Source organism: Leptosomus discolor, chromosome 4, assembly GCF_034619465.1.
Source record: "Leptosomus discolor isolate bLepDis1 chromosome 4, bLepDis1.hap2, whole genome shotgun sequence".
NCBI lineage: Eukaryota > Metazoa > Chordata > Aves > Leptosomiformes > Leptosomidae > Leptosomus > Leptosomus discolor.
The window spans coordinates 74,405,330-74,427,011 of NC_141394.1; the positions used below are offsets into that span (position 1 = coordinate 74,405,330).

General features: G+C 41.4%; 1 protein-coding gene across 2 annotated transcripts in view; it reads left to right on the forward strand.

Annotated features, from left to right (window-relative positions):
* Nucleotides 1-9,728: 9,728 nt before the first annotated feature.
* The window catches only part of LETM1 (leucine zipper and EF-hand containing transmembrane protein 1), a 29,276-nt gene continuing 17,322 nt past the window's right edge, over nucleotides 9,729-21,682 (forward strand). For both annotated transcript variants that reach the window (XM_086464200.1, XM_086464201.1), the window contains exons 1-3: nucleotides 9,729-9,807; nucleotides 14,342-14,399; nucleotides 17,050-17,506. In XM_086464200.1, coding sequence (XP_086320326.1) covers nucleotides 9,729-9,807; nucleotides 14,342-14,399; nucleotides 17,050-17,506 — 594 coding nt within the window. The remainder of the gene's footprint in view (nucleotides 9,808-14,341; nucleotides 14,400-17,049; nucleotides 17,507-21,682) is intronic.

Genomic DNA, 21,682 nt, shown 5'->3' on the forward strand with positions numbered 1-21,682 from the left:
AATATTTCATTTAAAATTCATTCTTGGGCAGCTTCTTTACTTTCATTTCTACTCATATCAAAGTCAAATAGAAAACCCTCAAGCAGCCCAACTCCTCACAACAGCACAAGAATGGAAGAAGAGCGGACATGATGTTTAGAGGGCATCAAGAAAACACTGAATGTATTTGTGAGAAAGATCACAGAGGAAAGAAGAAGAAAGCAAACTGAAGAAAGAAGATGATGGAAAGCAAGTGCAAGGCAAATTTTTAATGCACATTTCTACGTGGCTTTCACGGGTAATTACCCACTAGAGGGAGATAGACTGTAACTTGTTGCCAGGTGGATTATGGCAGAAGTTGGGACTTTGTAAAGTCCAAAGAGGAAACACTGTGGTAAGAAAGCCAGAGAAGATGCAAGTTCCCTGTCCTGGCAGAGTTTCGTGCTGCAGAGTTCTGTGTAAGTTACCAACTGGACTGAAATCCTTTCCCTTTCTGACCTGCCTTTCATTACGCTTTTATTCAAAAAAACCCCACTTGCATTAACCTGTTTTCTTCTTCTGTGGGTGACGGCAACACCTGGAGCTGTAAGGACGGCAGAAACAGTGTTGTGCTTACCTAGGACTAACTGAAGTGCCATAGCCCCCCAGCATAGGGTGAGCCATGCTTGCCTCAAGTCAAGTGCCTTGAGACCCACCAATAGTGACCCTTCAGTCCACCTCAGACACCTCCGTGGTTACAATTTAGGACTCTCATCCTATGGTTTTCATTAGCTGCCCACGGGTAACCCTTTATGGTCTCTTATTCTTACCTCTATTTGTGCAGAATGGAGAAGGCTTTTAAAATTCAAAGCAGGCTCAGGCATGTTCTTTCCTCAAGGGAAACTAAGAAGGGAGGTAGTAATGGATACTTAGAACTGGAAACAGGGCATAGGAAAAACAGCTCTTATCCTCTTGTGTCATTCCTGCTTCTGAAAATCAGTAGTTTAGGGACTTCCTAACTTCTGAATCAGACATTGCATCTAGATGAGTGTGTGTCAGAGACTTTGTTACGCCTAGCTCCCTTAAATTTGTCTATTTTCTTTTTGAACCTATTTATTTATATTTTGAGGTTTTAGAACATCCTGTAGCAATGAGTTCATATGAAAATATATTTCCTTCTGCTCTTTTTTAAACCCTGCTCCCGGATAAACTGATAGAATTAATATGGTATTATGAGCAGTGATAATTAATAACCATTTTCTGTTCACTTTCCTCCCACCTTCGTTGTTTTCCAGACCTCTGTATCCCCTTCCTATTGCAGTACAGAATGCAAACCCCAGTCTGGCTCCTGTTTATACCAGGATTTTTGAACGATACGAAGGCTTTTCAGAGTCAAGCTATTAGCAGTGACAACTGCCTTCTCTTAACTCTAACCCTGCCTCTCTGCATAAGAACTGTTGGATAAATAAGTACATAATGCACACTCGGAAAAGATGCATAGTTATTTCCACACAGGAAGTTTGCAGTTGATAGTTCGGTGTCGCAGATAGAAATGACTAGTCTAACGTGCTGTGAAGTAAGTCAGAGCCAAAGCAATTATCTAATGCCTCTGAACCCTCAGGGTCAACTATACTCTCTGCTACCATGTGTAATGCCAGAGAAGTTCACTGACAAACACCAGCCATCAAAAACACTTCTTCCTCCCAAACTCCGTGTCACTAGTTTCTAAAGTGGCCTGTGGTTATATCCTGCTTAGCTTCACATTCCCTCAAAAATAGTACAGGGGTTCTGGGCACTACTGGTTCAACAACCGTGGTTTAAGGATTACTGAAAACATGGCAGGGCTTTATTTGTCAGTACCTTGATATGATCTGTAAGACAAACCAGGTTGAGGTGAATGTAAAATAGTGTATTTGCAAAAGTCCAGATATAAGCCGCACATTTGCATTGCTTATCCGAAGCAATACACAGAAATGAAAAGAAATAGGATATACAGGACATTTGCAGACCTGGAAGAGCAGCTGGCTGCACTCTGTAAGAAAACTAGGCACAGGTGCTGGGATTGAGCCCAGGGCCCTGGTTCCCAGCTGGCACACTGAAAGAGGCTTCCCGCTCAGGGAGAGTTAGATGTCTGTTCCTTGGGAGGAGAGGCCTCGGAAAGGGGAGGAGGTTGTTCCCTTGGCACGACAGGAAAGCACTGCTGGCTGAGCCAAAGGGGAATGGAGTCTTTTTGTTGATATCTGTTGGGTGTATTTCCTCTTTCAGCTGTTGTACTAGTAATCAAAAAAGAAAATGATCGATATATGTCGTATTGGAACGAGCGTGGGGCTTGTCGCCCTGACTCATGAGCAGTCTGGGCAGCTTACTTTTACCTGTTGCTCAGATTAGTCCCAACGAGGAGTTCTTGCTCTAATCAGCTGACGAACTGCTAGATATTTGCAATTCCCAGCTAAGGCTTCAGTTTGTACACAAAGTTCCCTCTTGAAATCGCTTTCAGAGGAAAGCGCCTGGTTTGGGGGACTTTACTTCCCCTGGATACTGATCAAATCCAATGGTAAAGCTCTTTTATGTCAACTTTGTATTTTCTTACATACTCGTGTAACTTGCCAGCCACACTTCATACGCTCATGTAATTGGGATTAAAGCATGTAATGCATTACTGAGAAAATAACTAATCTTAAAGGTAACAGGATGTTTGGGGGTGAATGCCTCCTAATTCCGTCTCTAGGGGATACTATAATAGTAATAAAGTGAATAGAGGCCTGAGACAGGCAGGAGAGAGGTTGCTGATTATATGGGAAAGCCCAGACAAAGCGTCTTCTGTTTCTGATGCCTGAAATTCAGCCGCATAAGAAAAAGGCAGGATACTGGCAAAGCACCACTGGGATGTACTTGTGCTGATGGCTCTTTGTTATTTTTCTATAGCTTCACATCGCATTTTACCAGGTATTTCCCCTCAAGATTCTCATACACCTACAAATCAGTCCAAACCAAGTGTTGTCAACAGAGCTGCCGCTTCGCTTGCCTTGGAGGTTGCCATTCTTTCTGTGTCACAAGAACAAAGATAAAAATGTTAATTTTTATCCCTTTCTAAGACTTTTACGATATTATCTGGCAAGCACCAGGATTTGATTTTACAAATACATAACTGCTCTTGTTCCTTTACCACTTTGTGTCTGTGAATGTCACCGATAGCAAAGGGACGTGGCATGCATATATGCATGTGCGGGACTGGGGCCCAACATCTTAGATCCTGCTGAGGTCAAGGCACAGACATCCAGACAAACACTGATTTAGAAAATTTACAGTATAGAGGATGGTTGTAGAAAGGGAAAGCGCGCTGACCATTCCAAAGGACCCAACTCCTTTTTTAAATCTCTTAATCTGCTTTTCATTATCTCTGTGGGGAGGCCTCTTGAGAAAAGCAGCTCTTTGACTTGAATAAAGGAGGGGCTGTGGGCTTGCATGCTGGAATGGGGAGGTCATTGTATGGCAGCGGGGAAGATAGGAGTGTTAGTCAGGTCAAGGAGAACAGGATAAAAAAGTGTGAGATGTGTTTTACAGGCTTGGTCTGGATTATGTAAGGTGGAAAGTTTAAAGCTGAAAGGTAAACAAGAGAGAGCGATTCAAATGTTGGAAAGATATTCTGGTAGGGTCATTCACGCTGATTGTTAGGGAAAAATATGGGCCTGGACTGATAAGACCATCAGCAAAACCCGCAAGACAGTGGTAACAACAGCTGAGGCCCAAGAGGGCTAAATTCTGCACAGGAATTTTAAGCGTCAGGCTTTAGCAAATCAACTTATCCACCTTCAGTATCTCTCTTATTTGTTCGTTTAACAGAAATGCTTAGTTCTCCTTAGAGGCAGACAAAGCCCAAATATGCCTGGGGGACAATGGCACTACATAGCATTTTGCCTGCTACCAAGTCATACAGCTGCGTGCATGTGCTGGCTGTAATCCTCTCCCCTCTAAACCAGCGCTTATCACAAGCAGCCTCAGCTTTGCCACACTGCTAAAGAAAGTTACTGTTATTGCCACTAAAATGGCCCTTGGAAGTAGCCCATTTTTCTCCTTTTTAGGATACAGAGGTAAAAATTGTCCTAACATGGTGTGCTGACCTCTGCTCTTTCTTTAATGGACACAAACTGAAAGGTATCTCTGGTTTGCACGGACCTCCTATTTTTCCAGCACTCCTATAATACTGGCTGACTTCACCAGGGTTTTGGAGATATGTAAGGAGTGCAGGATCAGGTCTACAAAATCTGGTATGGGGTCAGGGAGGGCTTCTCTGGTCACATGCGCTTCTTGTTTTGCTCCTTGATGGGTTTATAAAAGCAGAGGTGGCGGATGTAGGGCTTTTATTGACAGTAACACAACATTTGGTGTTTTCTTAAAGACCAAACTCTGAGGCAGATGATGGCATAAGATTGTTGGCTTTCTGTGTTTCTAATTGCAGACAGGAACCTGCAACCTTACAGACCCAAAAAAAAAAAAAAAAAAAAAAAAAAAAAAAAAGAGGCAGAGAATAACTCTAAATACATATTTTTAAATCGACGCATTTGGAGGCATAACAGGTTATCTTAAATACACGACTGGTAATTTTGCAGCAAAATCTCAGACCTTCTCATATCAGCTGGAACTAACAAACAGGTGCATTGTAACATTAGAGACTCCTTTTGTCCTTTTGCTTTCCCTCCATATTTCTCAAGGTCTAAATCAGTTTACTTGTTATAGTTAAGTTCTTCCCTTTTTTCTACACTGAAAAAATATATATGTAGCCTGAACACCACCTGCCCTCCTGTATCTGCTTGATCCTGCCTTGGCCAGAACCTTCTAGCTTTTTCCCCATGTCCTCCTCCAGTCCTGTAGACAGCAGTGCTCCAAAATCCTGCTTTGTGCGATGATTATGCATCTTTTCCACTTGTTTGTTTCACATAAGCTCCATCTGCTGGTTAAAACTAGAATCTGTGTGATTTTCACTATGAACTGCAAATGCTACTTTTTCCTCAATTTGAAAAGATTTTCAAAATTATCTGTTTGTACTCTCCCAGCTGTGTTCTCCTTGTCTGCCTGCATGTCACATTTAATTAATGACAACCTAATACGTTATTTTGTATTGCTAATTTGGGTCAAGCCTATGCAATCTTTTAAAATACCACTTTTTGACTAGAATTTGAGCAGGTAATTATCCTTGGATCTGGAATGACTGTTTACAGCACGTTATTACTGTCAAGGAAATCTCCAAGTAGCTTTTCACTGCATTGTTTGAAAAGGCACCCAGGGCAGATTGTTTCTGTGCTGTTGCTAATGTGCAGGCACTGCCGCTTGTTTTTGGCACATTACAGACAGGAGTGAACTTGTGACCTGGACGTACACACAGAGCAAGTCTGTAATCCAGCGACCACTTGAACTTTTACCTTTGAGCTCTAACATTTACAGAGCAACAGGCTTCAGTATCCCGCAAGTCTCTCCTAAAAATCTGTAGTGATGAATGGGAGTGTTTTTTAAAGAACTACTAATAATCTGTTGGTTTTCTCCCTTGAGTGGAAACTTAATGCAACTTGCTACACAGTAATGTCTTTTTTTTTTTTTTTTTCTCTCCTTTCTTCAGATTTACGCTGAACAGTGGTGAATAAAGATGAGGTTAATCCCATATTGTTAAACCTATTCAAGGAGACAACCTGGGGATTGCCATGGAAACAGATTCTACAGACTCAAAGCGTAATCTTACTTTTAAATACTGTATATGGACCGGTACCACTACGTAGCTTATAGAACCACACTGTGTACACAAACATGATGTTGCAGCAGAGAAATGGCAAACCTGTCTCTGGGCTCATCAAATGCTAATTATGCTCCCACCTCCTCCTGCCTAGAGCCCAGAGCACGGAGCATTGCACCCCCTTCCCCTCCGCCCACCGAATCTTATCTCCCCAGCTCCTTGCTGCCTTTGCTGCCAGCGCGGCTTGTCACCTGGGTGTAAGGGGGAACCGAGGCCGTGCCTGTGTAATGAACGCGGTGGTTCTGGCAGGAGCATCATAGATTTGGTATTGTTACACGGCCACTTTCACAAGCTATAGGGCAACTGACCACGTGTCTGAAGTTGGGAGTGGGGGTCCTGTTATCCGTCCTCCAAAAAAATCAATAGGATCTAGGAAGTGCTTCCTGGGACACATCCTCAGGGAAGGGGTGACAACTGTCATGAGCAAGGAGGGGTGCTCCCTCCAACTGTGGAGGCATTTTTGGCAGGCCACGAAGGAATCCTGCTCCCCACATGCATCCACCTATCACCCACGAGAGCTTGTTAGATGGTGAAGAGGGAGGCAGTAAGGGGCAGTAGCAGGTAAGAATTTCCTGTAACTATTTACTATGGGAAATCCATTATGCTGTGAAGTAGAGATTTTCTGAAACAGAATACTGCACATACAGGTAGTTAGTTACCTTACAGTTTTGCTCCCTGTTCGTATTGACATTTGCCCCACAATTTCTAGACAGATCTCTAAACCTCCTCAACGAGATTTATAGGTTCATCTGCTCCTTTTTCATGTCTTTGCAAGTAATGCACAGACGTAGGCATATTCTGTGCTTTTATAGGTCCTATGCACATACCTCTTTTAGACAAGTAAAACATACTCGCTTTTTTCATCACTGGGCTGTGCTCACATATCAGTAAAATACATGTTTTGATATTCGCACAGCCTACCATAGGCATCACAATTTCCTGTTATTTGGGGTTTGTTTTGTAATTGCTTAGACAACTCTCATCTTGCTTTTGCTTCTATTTAACATTAAAAATGATCTTTAATACTAAATAATATTCTGAATAAAATATTAAATTGAATATTAAATTTATTTTAATAATTTTCAGATCCTGATTAAATCCACCTAGAAAGAAGAAATGCAGACCCTTCTTTTTAGTCTCTCACCCTATTCCTGCTAGAAAACACATTTTTCAACAAGATGGCTGACAACTTTTCCAAACAACATGGTTGCTTTAGAAGAAGCAGGTCTAAAATGGCCGTAGCAGCCCAAGTTTTTTACAAATAAAACCCTAGTAACTACGTGTATCACGTTTTATTCTGAGGATGAGTGTTTTCTTTGTGAACTCATACGCTGTTGGTCTGGATGGAGCGAAAGGTGTTTAACACAAAAACTGACTTGCGTGGAAGGCCCATGGATCACCTACAGTCACTAGGCCTTTTCATGTGAGAGCAATTTGTACAACTACAAAATTATTAATACTTTTGTCTTTTCTTGAGCGTTGTTTCACAACGCTTGTTAAATGCAGAAAATCAATTAGTATTTTGAAACTGTATCCATTTAGGAAATTTTGACAGAGTGTATTATTATTCCTTTTCATATACGGTAGAAAACCATGTAACTTCCAGGTATAAACAAATCTGGAACAAAAGACTGTACAAAAACATAACAGATTCAGCTCTGAAAAGGCTCATGCATCTACATTGTCTGCCACCCTGAATACTAATGAATTTAATGAAACTATTGAAAGACTGGTTACTTGTCTGCATAAATGTATTGAGACCTCTGTAATCATCTGTTTGCTGTCTGAAATCTCTTGTCAATAGTTTAATGACTTCAGAGCATATTATTCTTCTTGTATAGGCTTCATATAATGTTTCTACATAATTAAGCAGCTTTGTTAGAGGAACTGCCATTAGTTGCCCCATTTCATTTGGTTTTGTTATCAGCCAACCAGAAAGAAAAAAGAATAACAAGAGAAGGCAAGAAACCCAGTCTAGTGAGAGAAATGTGTAGATTAGGAAGATGGGGGGTTTTGTTGTTGTTTGTTGGTTTTTGGTTTTTTTTTTTTTTGATTGCCATATTAACATAAAGCACTATTGTTAAGTTGCACATTTTATATCATTTTAACCGTTTAAATGCACTAAATATTTAAATACTTGTAAAGGAAACACAGCTGGCTAAAAATCTTGCAATGCATTTGGGAGCCTAACCTTTTAAAAGTAGCCCTAATAATAACTACATAAATAATAATACCAATTATTCTCTTAATAATGACGAGATTTAAACAAGACTAGTGTTTCTGTAGCCAACGGTCACAAGATGTGAGAAAAGGGTGTCTTGATTTTTTTTAAAGATTCAGTCAATTGAATATTCCATCTTCACATATTCTTTTGAATTAAAACTATAGGTAGTATAAATTTAATCTAAATTTTTCATACTTTGGAGAAACCCTGAGTAGTTAAAATTTTTCATACTTAGGAGAAACCCTGAGCATTTTCTGTAAATACATAAAAGAACTTTAAAATACTACTAGTTAATTTCCTGCATGTGCCAAGTCTTGAGCATGAAAGGGTGACTGCAGACACATTTGCTTTTTCCTGCAATGAGCCATATTTCAGTCATGTTCTGGTTCAAATCCGAAGCTTCTGGCACCCTTTACGTATAAAGTTAAACAGCACGTGTTTTCTTTGGGGCTTAGGTGGGTGTATAGGTGAACAAATGCCTGGCACATAAATAACCTGTGAAATACAAGCGGTCTGAAAGCGCAGTATCCTTGTCACTTTTGAGCCCTGTCCTTCAGGCAGCCATCTTGTTGACAGAGGGTGTCAGCCATCTTGTTGAAAAACAGTTCCATCAGCTTTCCCCCCATTTTTTAGAACAAGGAAGACATTAACACCCAAACCCATATACATAGTTTTTAAAATGTCATGGTACTCAGATTAAATTACAATTTCTACAGTTTGATTCTGGTTATGCCCTGCATCTGTCTATACAGTTACAAACTTAAGCAAAATTAACATTACTATTTAATGCTGTATTAACTGAGTACTGAAATAATTGGTAAAAGATCCTAATGCTGATCAGGTGTAGGCTGATTCTTGAAGAATAGCATGCTACCTGCAGCCAAGCTGCCTGTAGCCAAGCCATTAACCAGCACTAGCAAAGCGTATCTGTCAATTGACTAATTTTTGTACTGTTTTATATTAAAAAAAAGTCATAGCTCCACAAGAAAGGTATTTTTTCTCTCACATCCCGAGATCCACAACCAATACACGTGGAGGCAGTGGGACAGTTGCTGCTAAGCAGTACTTAACACCAGCATAAATGCCAGATTTTGTCCCCAAACGTGAGGGAACGCTGTAGCGCACGGTCTGGTGTCGGTGTGCTCCCCTTAGGGGTATGGTTACGGGCTCGTTGGCCACGCTGGCCTAAACCGCCGAGGGCGGCTTCGTGAGACACCGGCGTCCTGCCCTTCGGCACCGATCCCCCAGCGCACACACCCGGCGTGACCTTCCCGGGACGGCGGGGGATTATCGAGCCGCGAGCCACAGCCCCCTCGGGTGAAGAATCCCCCTACAGTCCTAATTCGCTACCCACCCACCACCTCCCTCCACCGGTCAGCGGAGAGGAGAAACGCTTATACGGCGGGCTCGCCTGAGGGGACTACATCCCCCAGCATGCACCGCGCACTGCCGCCCGGCCCCCAAGCCCCTCCTCCGAAGCTCCCCGGCTAACGCCCCGTTGCACCCCCGCAGGACTACAGATCCCGGCATGCTGCGCGCCCCGCGCCCGCAGGCGGCTTACCGTGCGCCCCCGAGGACTACAGTTCCCGGCGTGCCCAGCTCCGCAGGGCGGGGCTATGCAAATGCGGCCGGCGGTCGCGGCTCGGCGCTCCTTGGCGTGTGTGGATCGCAGCGCGGGCCCGGGCGGCGGGACATGAGCAGGCCGCAGCCCGCCGCCGCCGCTAGCCCGCTGCCGCCGCCCAGCCGCGCGCCAGCGCCAAGATGGCGTCCATGCTGCTACAGACCTGCGGCCGGCGGGCCTGCCGCCTGCCCCGAGCGCTGCGCCGCCAGCCCCAGCTGGGTGAGGCTCCCCGCGGGCCGGCGGGCGGCTCTGGCGGCGGGGAGGGAAGCGCAGCCGCGGCCTGGCCCGGCCCGGCCCAGCCCTGGCCCGGCCCTGGGGTGCGGTGCGGCCGCGGTGCCGCCCGGCCCGCGAGGCCTGTGCTGCCGGCGGCGCTGAAGGCCTAGGGGGGGAGGGGGAAGGGAGGGCGGGCGGATGCGGCGACGACGTCTGGGGGCTCCCGGTGTGGGCGGAGAGGTCGTTGCGGGAGGGAAGGGCCGCGGCGGGGCCCCGGCTGAATCCCCGCCTGAATCCCCGCCGTTGCTTCTTGCGGAGCCGGCGTCAGCGAGCCGGGGCTGGGCACGGCGCTGCTCCCCTGCCGCCCTCGGCCGCCTCCCGCTGCTCGTCCCGACCGGAGCCGCTGTCGGCTGGGCAGCGAGGCCCTCGCCCCCTGGGTGCTGTGCCCGGGGATGGGCAGCTCGGCGCTTCGCGTTTGCTTCCCTGCCAGGGTGGTCTGAGGGGATGCTTTGCCCTCATGGCGGTTAGGACACAGGCATCTCTTTAAATGCCCGCTGGCAGAGGAAGGAAAAAACGTGTGGGTTTTTTTTATAAGGGTGCAGGAGTACGTTGCCGCGTTTCAGTCCTGCCTGCCTTGTTCTTAGTATAGCTTGGCTGGGAAGTCATGTTGTCACTGTTCATATGCTTCTCAGTACCCTGTAAGAAAGCACAAGAGGTTATTTTCTTAGCCTGTATTAGGAAGGAAATGTGAATTTGCCTTTTTCCAAGTGGCTCTGAAAGCTTGGTATTGCAGTGTGTGTTACTGTTTCCATTAATAATCAAGATAACTTAGTAGTTTAAATATCTTTGGGTGGTGAAGTTTAATGACATGAAACAGCTGATAACTTGTGACGTGCACGAGGCCTGTGGTTGCTTTTTACGTCCGTGAGTTTGAATGGCAGGGGTTTAGCGAGGAATGAGTCGAAGCTTAACAGGCAGGGGTTTGTCACTGACACAGCCCTGACTTGTCACTGAAGTGTTGTCAGTGACAATGGGGTATCTGTATGTTCAGATTCTGGCAAAACCTGATCAACCATATGAATGCTTGTTCATTCTGATCAACAAGCTGTCGTCTGGGTTGCCGGTAATCACTCGAAGTGTGGTAGCTTCTTCTAGTTAATGTTTTTTAGCTGCTGTTGTAAAGACATTTATTTAGATTGAGCTTGTACGGTGACCTGAGCAAAAACCTGGCGTGTCTTAGGCATCCAGTTTATTTAAAACAGGAAAGAGACACATCCATATACCTTCAAATTAGATGGGAGCTTTGATTCTTCTTGTGGCATAGCATAAGAAGAAATGCTAATGATTGCTACAGTTTTGTGTGCTATGAATCTTACTCCACGTGAACATTCTCGTTTGCTGAAATACAGTGATAGAATCAAATTGTTTGCGTGCTGTGATGCACTATGCTTTTGATAACAATCAATGCTTTTGTTTGGAGTGTTAATCTATTATTAACACGTTATTGTATGGCATAATTTTTTTGTCTAGTGTTTTGCTTTACTTAGCTCATCTTCTTTGCTTTACATGTAAGTAGTCTAAGATTAAGTTAAAGCTAAGTGCTTCTAAGAATCCTACACGTTCTTCCTGTAAAGATCAGGCTGTTAAGTACTGCAAGCTTATACTTCTGTAGGGACTTACTACATGTTAGCCTTTCTTTTTTAAAACTCTAAACACAGTAACAGTACACAGCTGTTCTACATTTAAAACTTTGCTTTTAGTGTTTTTCATTAAATTTAAAAATAAAGTTTCTTATGACTTCGTTTCCATGAGGAATATGTAACCATACAGCTTTTCTGGCACTACCGCCTTAGTTGCTTTCAAACCCCTACAAATCCTGATGTAGGTTTCTTAAATGAACAGTGTTGAGTATGGTAAGTTGCATTCACCTTGTTCAGACGCTTCTGGATGCCCGTATTTTCCTGGAAGCAAGGAGGATGGACTTTGCTCCTTTCTGAAGAAAGTACATGTTTTATTTCAGGGCTGGCTTGCCCTTAGGTGTGTGGTTAGAACAGACACTGCAAACATAAAGAGCTCTTGTTGTCAGAACTGGCAAAGTTGACATTAACAGTTGTTCTGCAGAATCTTTTAGTGAAATGATGTTTCTGTGTGCCTGTTCACACTCCGAATGGCTGTACAAGAAGTGTTTGAGTCTGCGTTTCCTTATGGTAGCCCTGGAATTTTGTTCTTTGGCCCCTTCCCTAGCATTAATGAGCCTGATTGGGAAAAAACCAAAGGTAAGCGAAGTGAAAGTGTCTTGCTGTTACAGAGTTTTATGTAAGAACCTCCAAGCCAGTTTTAATCTCCAGATCATCCCTCTTTGTTCTAGGGGCACCTGTCTGTAGCAGGTAATGTCCTCTACTAGTCAGACTCTCATTTTTGGCACATAGGCTTTGTCTGCTTCCTGGTACTCAGGTGAGAGAATCAGATTACTGTGCTCCGGCTTAGCCCTCAAGACTTTGAGTACTTCTCTGCTTTCCTCATCTGTTCCTTAAAGTTAGGGACATCCTTCTGAGATGGCTAGCCTCTTGGGTCAAGAAATTCAGCTACTGATCTTTCTGTAAATATTGGGAGAGTATCAGAATGCCTTCACAGATGCCCAGGGCTTGATTTTTGAGCCAGGAAGAGACAGTTTTTCCCCTGGCTCAGCTTGTGGTGGGAGTGAGTACGTGTTGGAGTTTGATACAGCTTAAGATGGGTAAATCCTTTTCCTTTGGCTTGATAATGCCATAGCTTTTTCTGTAGTGACATCAAAGCCCAGTTAGCATGGGACATACCTTGATTATTGAGATTTTTCTTTGATAAGTTAATTTATCTTCCCCCCCCCTCCTCCATCCTTCCGTACCTTCTGAGTGCCCCACTTGATTTTAGAGGTATTTTTTTTCCTCTAATAATTGGGATATTTTGTTGGGGAAGGCTTTTGGTGATCAGCGTTGGGTGCTGTGTTTTCTCAGATACAATTGTCTACTTCAGGTTCTGTCATAGGCTGTATTTTAGCTTTGATGGTGGAAAAGTTGACCACAAACCTCTAAAATGACCTTTCTATCCTGCTGAACAGAAATAGTAGGTTACAAATGGGAGAAACAAACCACAGCATGCCTATTCCATCCAGCCTTCTGTTTTTCTTTTGGTTGCAGTGAATTCTGAAAAGATTGGCCCAAACCAAGGCATTTGGAGTCTTGCTCATGTGATCATCCTTTGTTCTGTCCAGGAGTCTTTTTTGCGCTTGGTATTGGCTAGCTGTTGGATTATTTCAGCTAGGTGTCAATACAAGAGGGGGTTTTGGTTTTTGGGTTTTTTTTGTTTGTTTGTTTTTTGGTTTTTGTTTTTTTTTTGTTTTTAATTGCTTTAGGGAGATTGATTCTTTTCTAGTGGGCTAGGGGATGATTTTCAGTGATTGTAGATTGCATAGAGCCACTAGGTAGCATTTTATGTAGCTGATGGTGCTTCCATGGTGTCAGATGGTCAGAAGGCTTTCAAGCATGGCCCTTTGTTGAAGCATGTGAACCAACTTAGGTAATTTATAATTTGATAATGTCCCCAGTTTATTTGCAGGACGGATGCTGCTTGTCTCTGTACCTGGATAGAGGATGCCTGTAAAGGTGTCAGTCCTCCTTGTGGACTTTATTAGTTGATATTGGGACTGATTCTGAGTTAGTGTTTCAAATAAAACTCATTTTGAGGAACACGACGTTTGCTGGAAAGCTAACCTTTCGTATTATTTGGATCAGTCTCTTGTCCTTCAGGACAATTTGTATCCTTTGCAGAGAGATCCAGGGGTAGAGCTATTTTTACCAGGTGCTAATCAAAATGGACAGTAGTGTATTGAAATGGTGTTGTGGTTCTACCTCTCTAGTAAAGTGTGTTTAGGTTCCTACTCATGTCCTGGACTCTTAGCAAGTGCTCCATTTTGATCGCCTAATACTGTGTTGTCATGGAGCCATTCAAAAATTACCTTTGCTTTTAGTGAAGGTTTTCTGCAGTATAGTTGCTTGTCTGAGGGCCTTGGAAGCCTATCTTCAGGCAATTGAAGAAGGGCAAGTGGGACCTCACACATCCACAGAGTTTGACTGTATGCTTGAACGCTTCTGGAGATGTCAGCCGTGTTACAGAATTGCTTCCCACCTGTTTTTGCTTCTTTCATCCTAACAGTTGGGATTACAGAGTGAAAGAAATAAGAAGGACAAGGCATGTGCTTTGACTTGTGTTGGAATAGGACGTGAAGTATTTGGGCTTCAGCACTTCATGTGGTTATTGTCAAAGCAAAAAAAAGTTCACGTCTTGGCTGTGTGTGGTGCACAATCATCCAACGTGTGAATGTGCTTACAAACAGTGCACCATAGGGAAGTTCCTGTTAAGCAGCATCTATTTTGTGCTTTCAGTAGTAGCCATTCCTAAGTAAATGTCAGTCTTTTAAATCATGTATTTGTGTGCAGTTCCCTATATGGATAAATGTCTTCCTGAGTTTCAGAATTATTGCTAATTATTGGTATTTTTCTAGGTAACTTGGGAGATCGGGCATGTCTTAGCTGTACGTCCCTGAGGCTGGCAAACAAAATGTGAGTAGATACAAACTTTTTTTCTAAGCTTAAAACTATACAAAACCATCGGTTAGTATACTATCATAATGTAGATTTAAATCTTGTAGACAAAGTGTGAAAATATTAGCTTCAGCTTGTGTTACTGACAGATTAAAGGAAGTCTCAGTATTACTCTTTTCACCTGCGCGGTTGTGTGTGGGAGAAGGAAAGCGAGATCTTCATTTTTTTCACCCACTTCCTCCCTTTTTGTTTCACTTACAATGTGAAAGCAACAGAATATTAATCTTGAGTGATTCCAGGTCACATCACGGGATATCGTGGGCTCCTCGCATACTTCCTCTGTGGAGTTCCATAGAGTAAACATTCAGTCACAGCTAATTCGAAAAACATCGTTGACAGGAATGTAGATAATTTGAGTTGTATCTTCATTAAACCAAAGTAGTTTACTCTAGGTTACAGCCTTGGATGAGCCTCTCCTGGGAGATGCCATCCTCTTCTGGAAAGGAATCCAGCCTCTGTGTGCTCTTCTGGAACTTAAGGAGTTGGATGTTGGCAGAATCCGTTCTCTGTTCCTGACTTGGCTCACAAGGCGTATTTGTGGATATGTGTTTCCTAATGCCTTTCCTTGGAATGTTAAAAATACGTATTCTCTAGTTTATTTACAGTTGAACTGCTCTGGAAATGGTGACTATTCTTCAGTTTCCTAGCTTTCCATTTTAATATGAGGATGTGTCTCCAGACATAACCCTGTAATATGAAACAAAGTAATTCCTTTCTTTTTTAGTCACGTTATTCTAAATCACTTACTGTATAATTAATTATGAGAGTTTTTTGATACATAAAGCATTTTAAAATCTCTATCTAGATTATTATATGGGGCTTCTATCTTGGAAAATTGGAAACTAAGAGTTTTAAGTCTGTTATATGAGCAGCAGAATATTTGGACAGAAATTGTTGTTATTCTTTTGGGAAATTTTTTTATCAAAAGCTAATGTAATGTTGCTGCTTAAAATAAAACAAAGTGGTGTCCGCACCCCGCATGACCCAGATCCAAACCCAAGGCAGTCTGATGATAGAAGTACTGAGGACAGCTTGGGGTAGAAGTTCTGTGTCTGACATCCTGCTAGTGAAAGTGTGTTCAGAGGGGCATATTTCTTGTGAAAACTTTTTTCCCTTCAGACTCAGAACCAGTTCTGCTGGCAGAGCTGCCTTCCTCTCTGCATGCAGAAGAATGTACATATATGTAGGTGGAACTTGGTCTGTAGGCCTGGAGCTCTGCTTCTGAGAAATGACTTAAGAGTCAGTATGGATTGATTTATGCAAGTGTTTTAATCTGGTTTTGAATATGTACTTTTTTTTTCTTGAAGGAGCCATATTTCTTCTCATTAGTTAATGTCTGTGCAAGTGTGTAGTTTTCTAGCTAATCAAGAAAATGTTTTATGTAGCTGTGTATGTTTCAGCAGTTGTCTGACCATTGAATGGTTGTATGCTTAAATTTTTAGATTAAGCTAGAAAATAATAATGTGCCTTTAAAAAGTAATAATTTAGTCAAATTTTTTGTACAAAGATCTATTTGAATAACATTAAATAGATGAAACTATTAAAGTAATTTAAGATTCATTGCATGCATGTGATAATTAAAAAGTCTTTCTGGCTGCAAATTGAGTGAGTGAAGCTAATACAAGTGTTCAACAAACTTTTTTTTTTTTTCCTTAAAGTGTTACTCAGAGCTGTAGAGCCACATGTACCTGTTTTCTCTTCATTGACTGAAGACAAATACACATTCTGATTTTGTTTTGTAGAACAAGGGCTCAGTGAAGAAACACCCCAGTCACTTCTGTCCTGTAGATGACAATGCTGGCATTTCAGTTTGAGTGACACCTAATGGAACTCATCTATATAAAATATTTCATCTACTATTTTAAGTTTGTCATATTGTTTTAGAAAAGGGTGTACAATTCTACTTGCATATAATGAGTAGTTCTTCTGTGTGTATAATGAGCGTTTGGGGCGTTTCAGTAATGCTTTTCATCTAATTTCAGTTTACATTAATTAAAGAAAAGAACAAAATTCTGAATAAGGTAGAAGAGTGTTTCTTCTTTGTGCCTCAGCTCAGTACCGTGGTGGAAGTTTGTGCAAAAGTTTCTGCTGAAAAGGAAAACTAGATGCATGGAGATAGTGAGAGAGGAGCCCTAATGAAATCAGATTTCTCTGATACTAATTCTCTACATCCAACTCGGCCTCGGCACCTATCCCAAGTCTACTTCTTCTATTTTTTCCTTGAGTGTTTTGTTCAAACAGGAGAAGTAATAGAAGGGGCTTTATGTTACTTACAGATTTGAAGATCTGTTTTCAAATGTTGCTTTCTAAATAGAAGGCACTTCTGGTTGCTACTCTTGATTTAATTGGAGTAAAATAAGCTACCTTTTCAAAGTTGTTTAATGGAAAGTTCCTCGCAGGTTATTTTTTTTTTTGTCATGAAATAAACCCAAGTATTCTTTTCAGGTATAGACATTGATCTTGAGAGTCACAAGTTTGTTTTTTTTTTTTTCTTAAATATGCAGTAGGTACATCTCAAATGATGCATTTTATAAATACATGAATTTATCTAACTATACAAATAGCTTATGATCTGTTGCTAATTCTTGAATGCTTTTTTCCTTTGAAGGACTGTACACTTTAAATATTGCACTAATGTCCCTCCTGTTTACGCATACTCCAAGAAAGATCGATACTGTTGTTGGACTAAAGGATCTCAACAAATATACTTTACTCTTACGAGCTCTTCTGGCTCATGGACGCCACTAGCAACCCTGGGTGTTTTAGGTCCCCAGTATGTTCCAGTTAGATGGTGGCACTCTTCACGTCCCCTTCGAGATGACTCCATAGTTGAAAAGTCACTGAAGTCCTTAAAGGACAAAAACAAGAAGTTGGAAGAAGGAGGTCCTGTGTATAGTCCAACAGAAGTGGAGGTTGTGAAAAAATCTATTGGACAGAGGGTTGTGGATGAACTGAAGCACTATTACCATGGGTTTCGATTACTGTGGATTGACACAAAAATAGCTGCACGGATGCTCTGGCGAATACTTCATGGAACCACTTTGTCTCGTCGAGAACGGAGACAGGTACTGAGTAAATACCAATTTCATTTGGGTACCCGTAGTGATTGCTCCATTTTATTTGGACTGAGTTGGTTCTTTCTATTGTCTTCTGTGCCTAGAATTAAAATTGTGAGGTGTGTTTTCCTCCTCCTCCCTGTGCGGACACTAAAAATTCTGAGTATGACTCCAAAACATTTTAGTCTCGTTCCCCATTATTGAAGATAAATTTGGTATTTTCTAGTTGAAACAGCAGAGGATACTTCTGTTTTGTCACGTGGACAGCGTTTGTGGTTTGTTCTCAACTTTGCATCCACGTGCTACATGTGTGTACGTGGTTATTCTCTCTGCTTTTTTGTTTCAGCTGGAAAAATAGAGGGGAAAACACTTCTAGGAAAGGTTGGATTTGTGCCAGTTCTGTTGTGGGTGTTTTATTTTTTAACAGAAGAAAAGCTGCATGATTGACGGTCAGATGTTAGTACTATCTCAGTTATAAATGTATTTGTAAGGTAATTTTAGTTCAAAGAAGATGATTTGAGGAAAGTTTTTGGTTTGTACTTTTGTTTTTCTTCATGACATGCAGCTTACATTTATGAAACTGTAAAAATGCAACTGATAATTTTAAAGAAAAGGGAAGAGGGGATGGAGATGAAATCTGAAGTGCAAAATGAGAGTTCTTTCAAATTAGGATAACATACATGCATTTCAATAGTAATTTCAGTTTGTGGATGAAGTAACTGTGCTTTTTTTTTAAAACCTTTGATGTGAGCTCATATATGAAAAGACTGCAAAATAATAAGCTGTTTTAAATCTGGTATCATTAAATTTATTTTTTTGAAAGAATGCATTGGTATTCAACTTCACCAGTTCATTAGCAATATATCAAACTTGCTGATTTTCATAGTTCTCATTTTACTATTTTTAAAGACAAGATGTTTATACAGATAAAATATTCAAGTCTTCTTGTGTTCTTTTTTTTAAAAAAAAAAAAATTCAGCTGTTGCTGAAACAAATTGCTGGAAGACATGTTGGAGAGCGAGAAGTGTATGTACTCTGGCAGCAGGAGTGAATAGTGCTGCTTGCAAACACGGTCCGGTTTTCTGTATTTTTTACACTGCACATGCAATGTGTTTGAGTTCGCATCTCTGCCTTAAAAAAATTGTTAAATAATTCAAAATATGAATATCTGATCGTTGTTTTAATAATTTCCTGATAAAATTAGGTATGTCATTCAACATTTTCATGTGCAATTAAAAACCATCCCACCTTGATGCAATGTGCAAAAGTTGTTTTCTTATATTCGCAAGGTTGGACAAATAACAAAAATCGTTAAATGCACATGTAGCTGTTTTGATCGGTGGTTACCTTTGGTCTCTTTCTACAACAGCACTGGTTGATAGCGTCTGGTCTCAGCATCTTCATGCTACTTCTTTTTGCCCCTTCTTTATGCTGGTACAAGAGCGTGCTTGGCGGCTGTTGCAGCTGAAACGTTGCTCAGCAATAAATACAACAGTCTGTGCTGACGTAAGAGAGGGGATTATGTAGTGCCAGGAAAGAGTAACTGAGGATAGGGTGGAATGAGGACTGCAGGACTTCCTGAAGTAGCAGTTCTGGTTTGTGCTGGCTTATTGAGAGCTTTGGGAAACTTGGAAAACCAAGCTGGAGAAATTAATTCATGGTTTAAAACAGAATCAGAAATCCTCCAGAGAGCAAGATTGGAACCATTGGTTTTCCTGCCTGTTTCATGTTCACTCAGCCATACTTATGAGAAGTGATACAGACAACAGCAAAATGTGGATATCATGGAAGTATTTCTGCAGAAGGATAAGGACTGTATTCTAGAAGGCATGAACCTTTTGAAGTAATACTTTATTTTTGGACAAATATGCATTATTCCATCAATAGATTTATTCATTTGATTGCCCTTTAGTTTCATCATCTAGTGAGAAGAGCTGTCTTTCTCATTTTAGACAGTAGCCTGGCGTTTGGCCTTCCTTAATTCTTTTTTTGCACAGATGTGCGATTTCAGTATCAATCCCCTTATTTTAAATAAAATAGAAAGTTATTGTGCAGGTATAAATTAGTGTTTACACTGATGTAGCCTGTCTCTTACCTAATGATGTGTGTGTGTGTCTATATGCTTACAATCCAGTGTAGATAATGTAGAGAAAATTGTTTTAAGAACTACAGTAACTATTTTCTCAATCTAGGTATTGTGTTTTCTTTATATGGAGGTAGAGGACATTCTGTCTCTTGAATGGCATCGTGATAGGCTTAGAACCCAGTATCACTGAAAAGCAAACCAGCCTACAGCTGGACAGAACCCTTCCATGTGCTTTTTTAAAATGTTATTTTAAGTTTGTTTCAACACAGTTCTTTTTTTTTTTTTTTTTTTTTTTAAATCAGTTCAGCCTTAAATATCAGTACACTGACTGATTTAAAGAAATCTTAAAACTTTGATGCCAAATGAGCTACAACTTTGCAAAAGTTGCTACTGAACTTTGAAAAAAAAATATTTGAAGTACATACTGCTTTAAATGTATTAAACTGTATATGAACTGACAGTCCTAGAGAAATCTTATCTTCACGCAGACTAACAAATGAGTTATTTCTGCCTGCCCTTTCCTTCCTCTTTGGAGGCAATAATGGAAACATATCCAAGTAATCTAACCACATTAACAAGCAGTTGCAGCATAGCTGATGCAAGGGAGCTATTGCTTATGTAAACCAAAAGCCAGTTCCAAAATTCTGCTTGTACAATTGCTGGTAGGGTTTGGATTCAGCAGGATCACATATCTACCCTTCAGAGAGAAGGCAGGATGAAGTAAAACATGCAAAATATAATACTGGCTGTTAAAAACTAATCGCTCTTGTGCTGCCTCCTACAGCAGGACAGTTCAGGACATGGAAGTGAGGTGACAAACGCTCTGGAGTTTGTGGCAAGTATATCAGCTTTACAAACTCTTCAGCCCCGCAGAGGAGGGAAGAGTGGAACCCGTGAACTGTAGCAGCAGATACAGAGTAGTCACAAGTTTTTCATGCTGTGCTGCCAAATAATGTGTGTAATCGTGCACCATTGTATTAGGTTCCTGTGCAAGGTTGTTTTCCTGGAGGTAGCCGAGGGTGCAGTTTCATGATTTATGTAAGCTGATCCCGGACAGTGCGGCTGTGAAAATGCCAGTCCAGCTTAGTGCTTAAATCAAGTTTTCCAACACCTCCCCCCTGCCCCCCTTTTGGTTTGTACTGATTCTTTTTCTCTTGTCTGTGTATTTATGGGTTAGTTTTAGCTGGATCAGTGGTGTACCTTCACACGGTGACAGCTAGTGCCCGTTCATGACTCTTTATACGTTGTCTCAGGTCAGCATTAGGCCAGCTTAATCTGGTTGTAAAACTGCTCCTTCGATGTGGATTCTGCCTTGTACAAATACTTGCACGTGATGTCTAAAAGTAGATGCTGGGTAGAAATAGGAACACTGTATTGCACTCGCTAGAAATTTTTGAGTTTTTTTTTTTTTTTAGGGAAAATTGTTCTTCTGACTTTTAAAGTTTTCTTCCAAACTTTCTTACATCTTTTCAGACTCCCTGGTAGTCATTTATCTTCTGTTGGAATGAATGGAAAAATCCTTGAGCCTGTAAACAATGGACCAAAGCATCCCTTCTGGGAAACTGTTTTTTTTTATATACAAAGAAAAATGTCGAACTTTGGATCTGTGGAGTTCGTGCATTCCTCAAACACTATTTAAGATTTTCTCTGGTTTTATGCTAAGAAAATTGTGGTTGAAGTTTTACTGGTTTTCTATTCTAGCAAAGCAGTCCTAGTGACGTGCAATCCTCTCTGGTTGTTGCTGCGGTTCCCCTGGGTTGGTATGAGTTGTGGGGAGGGGTTGGAGAGGGAAGCATGCATTTACTGCTGTAATAGCATTTATGTTGCTAGTTTTTGCCTATCATAGCTGTGTAGATCAAGTCATGACTTTGAATGACAGTGCTGTGGCCGTAGTGTACCGAAGTGTATGTCTGACCTTCAGTCTCTGATTTAGGAACTGACAGTATTCTCAATAATCAGTTATTTGCTTTGTAAAATGAGGTAGAGTCAAGCAAGATCTGCACTCCCCAATATAAACCAAGTTATTAAGCTTCCAACCAGTACTGAAAGATTTTATTATAGACTATACGACCTGATATATACATTTGTGGGTGTGCAGA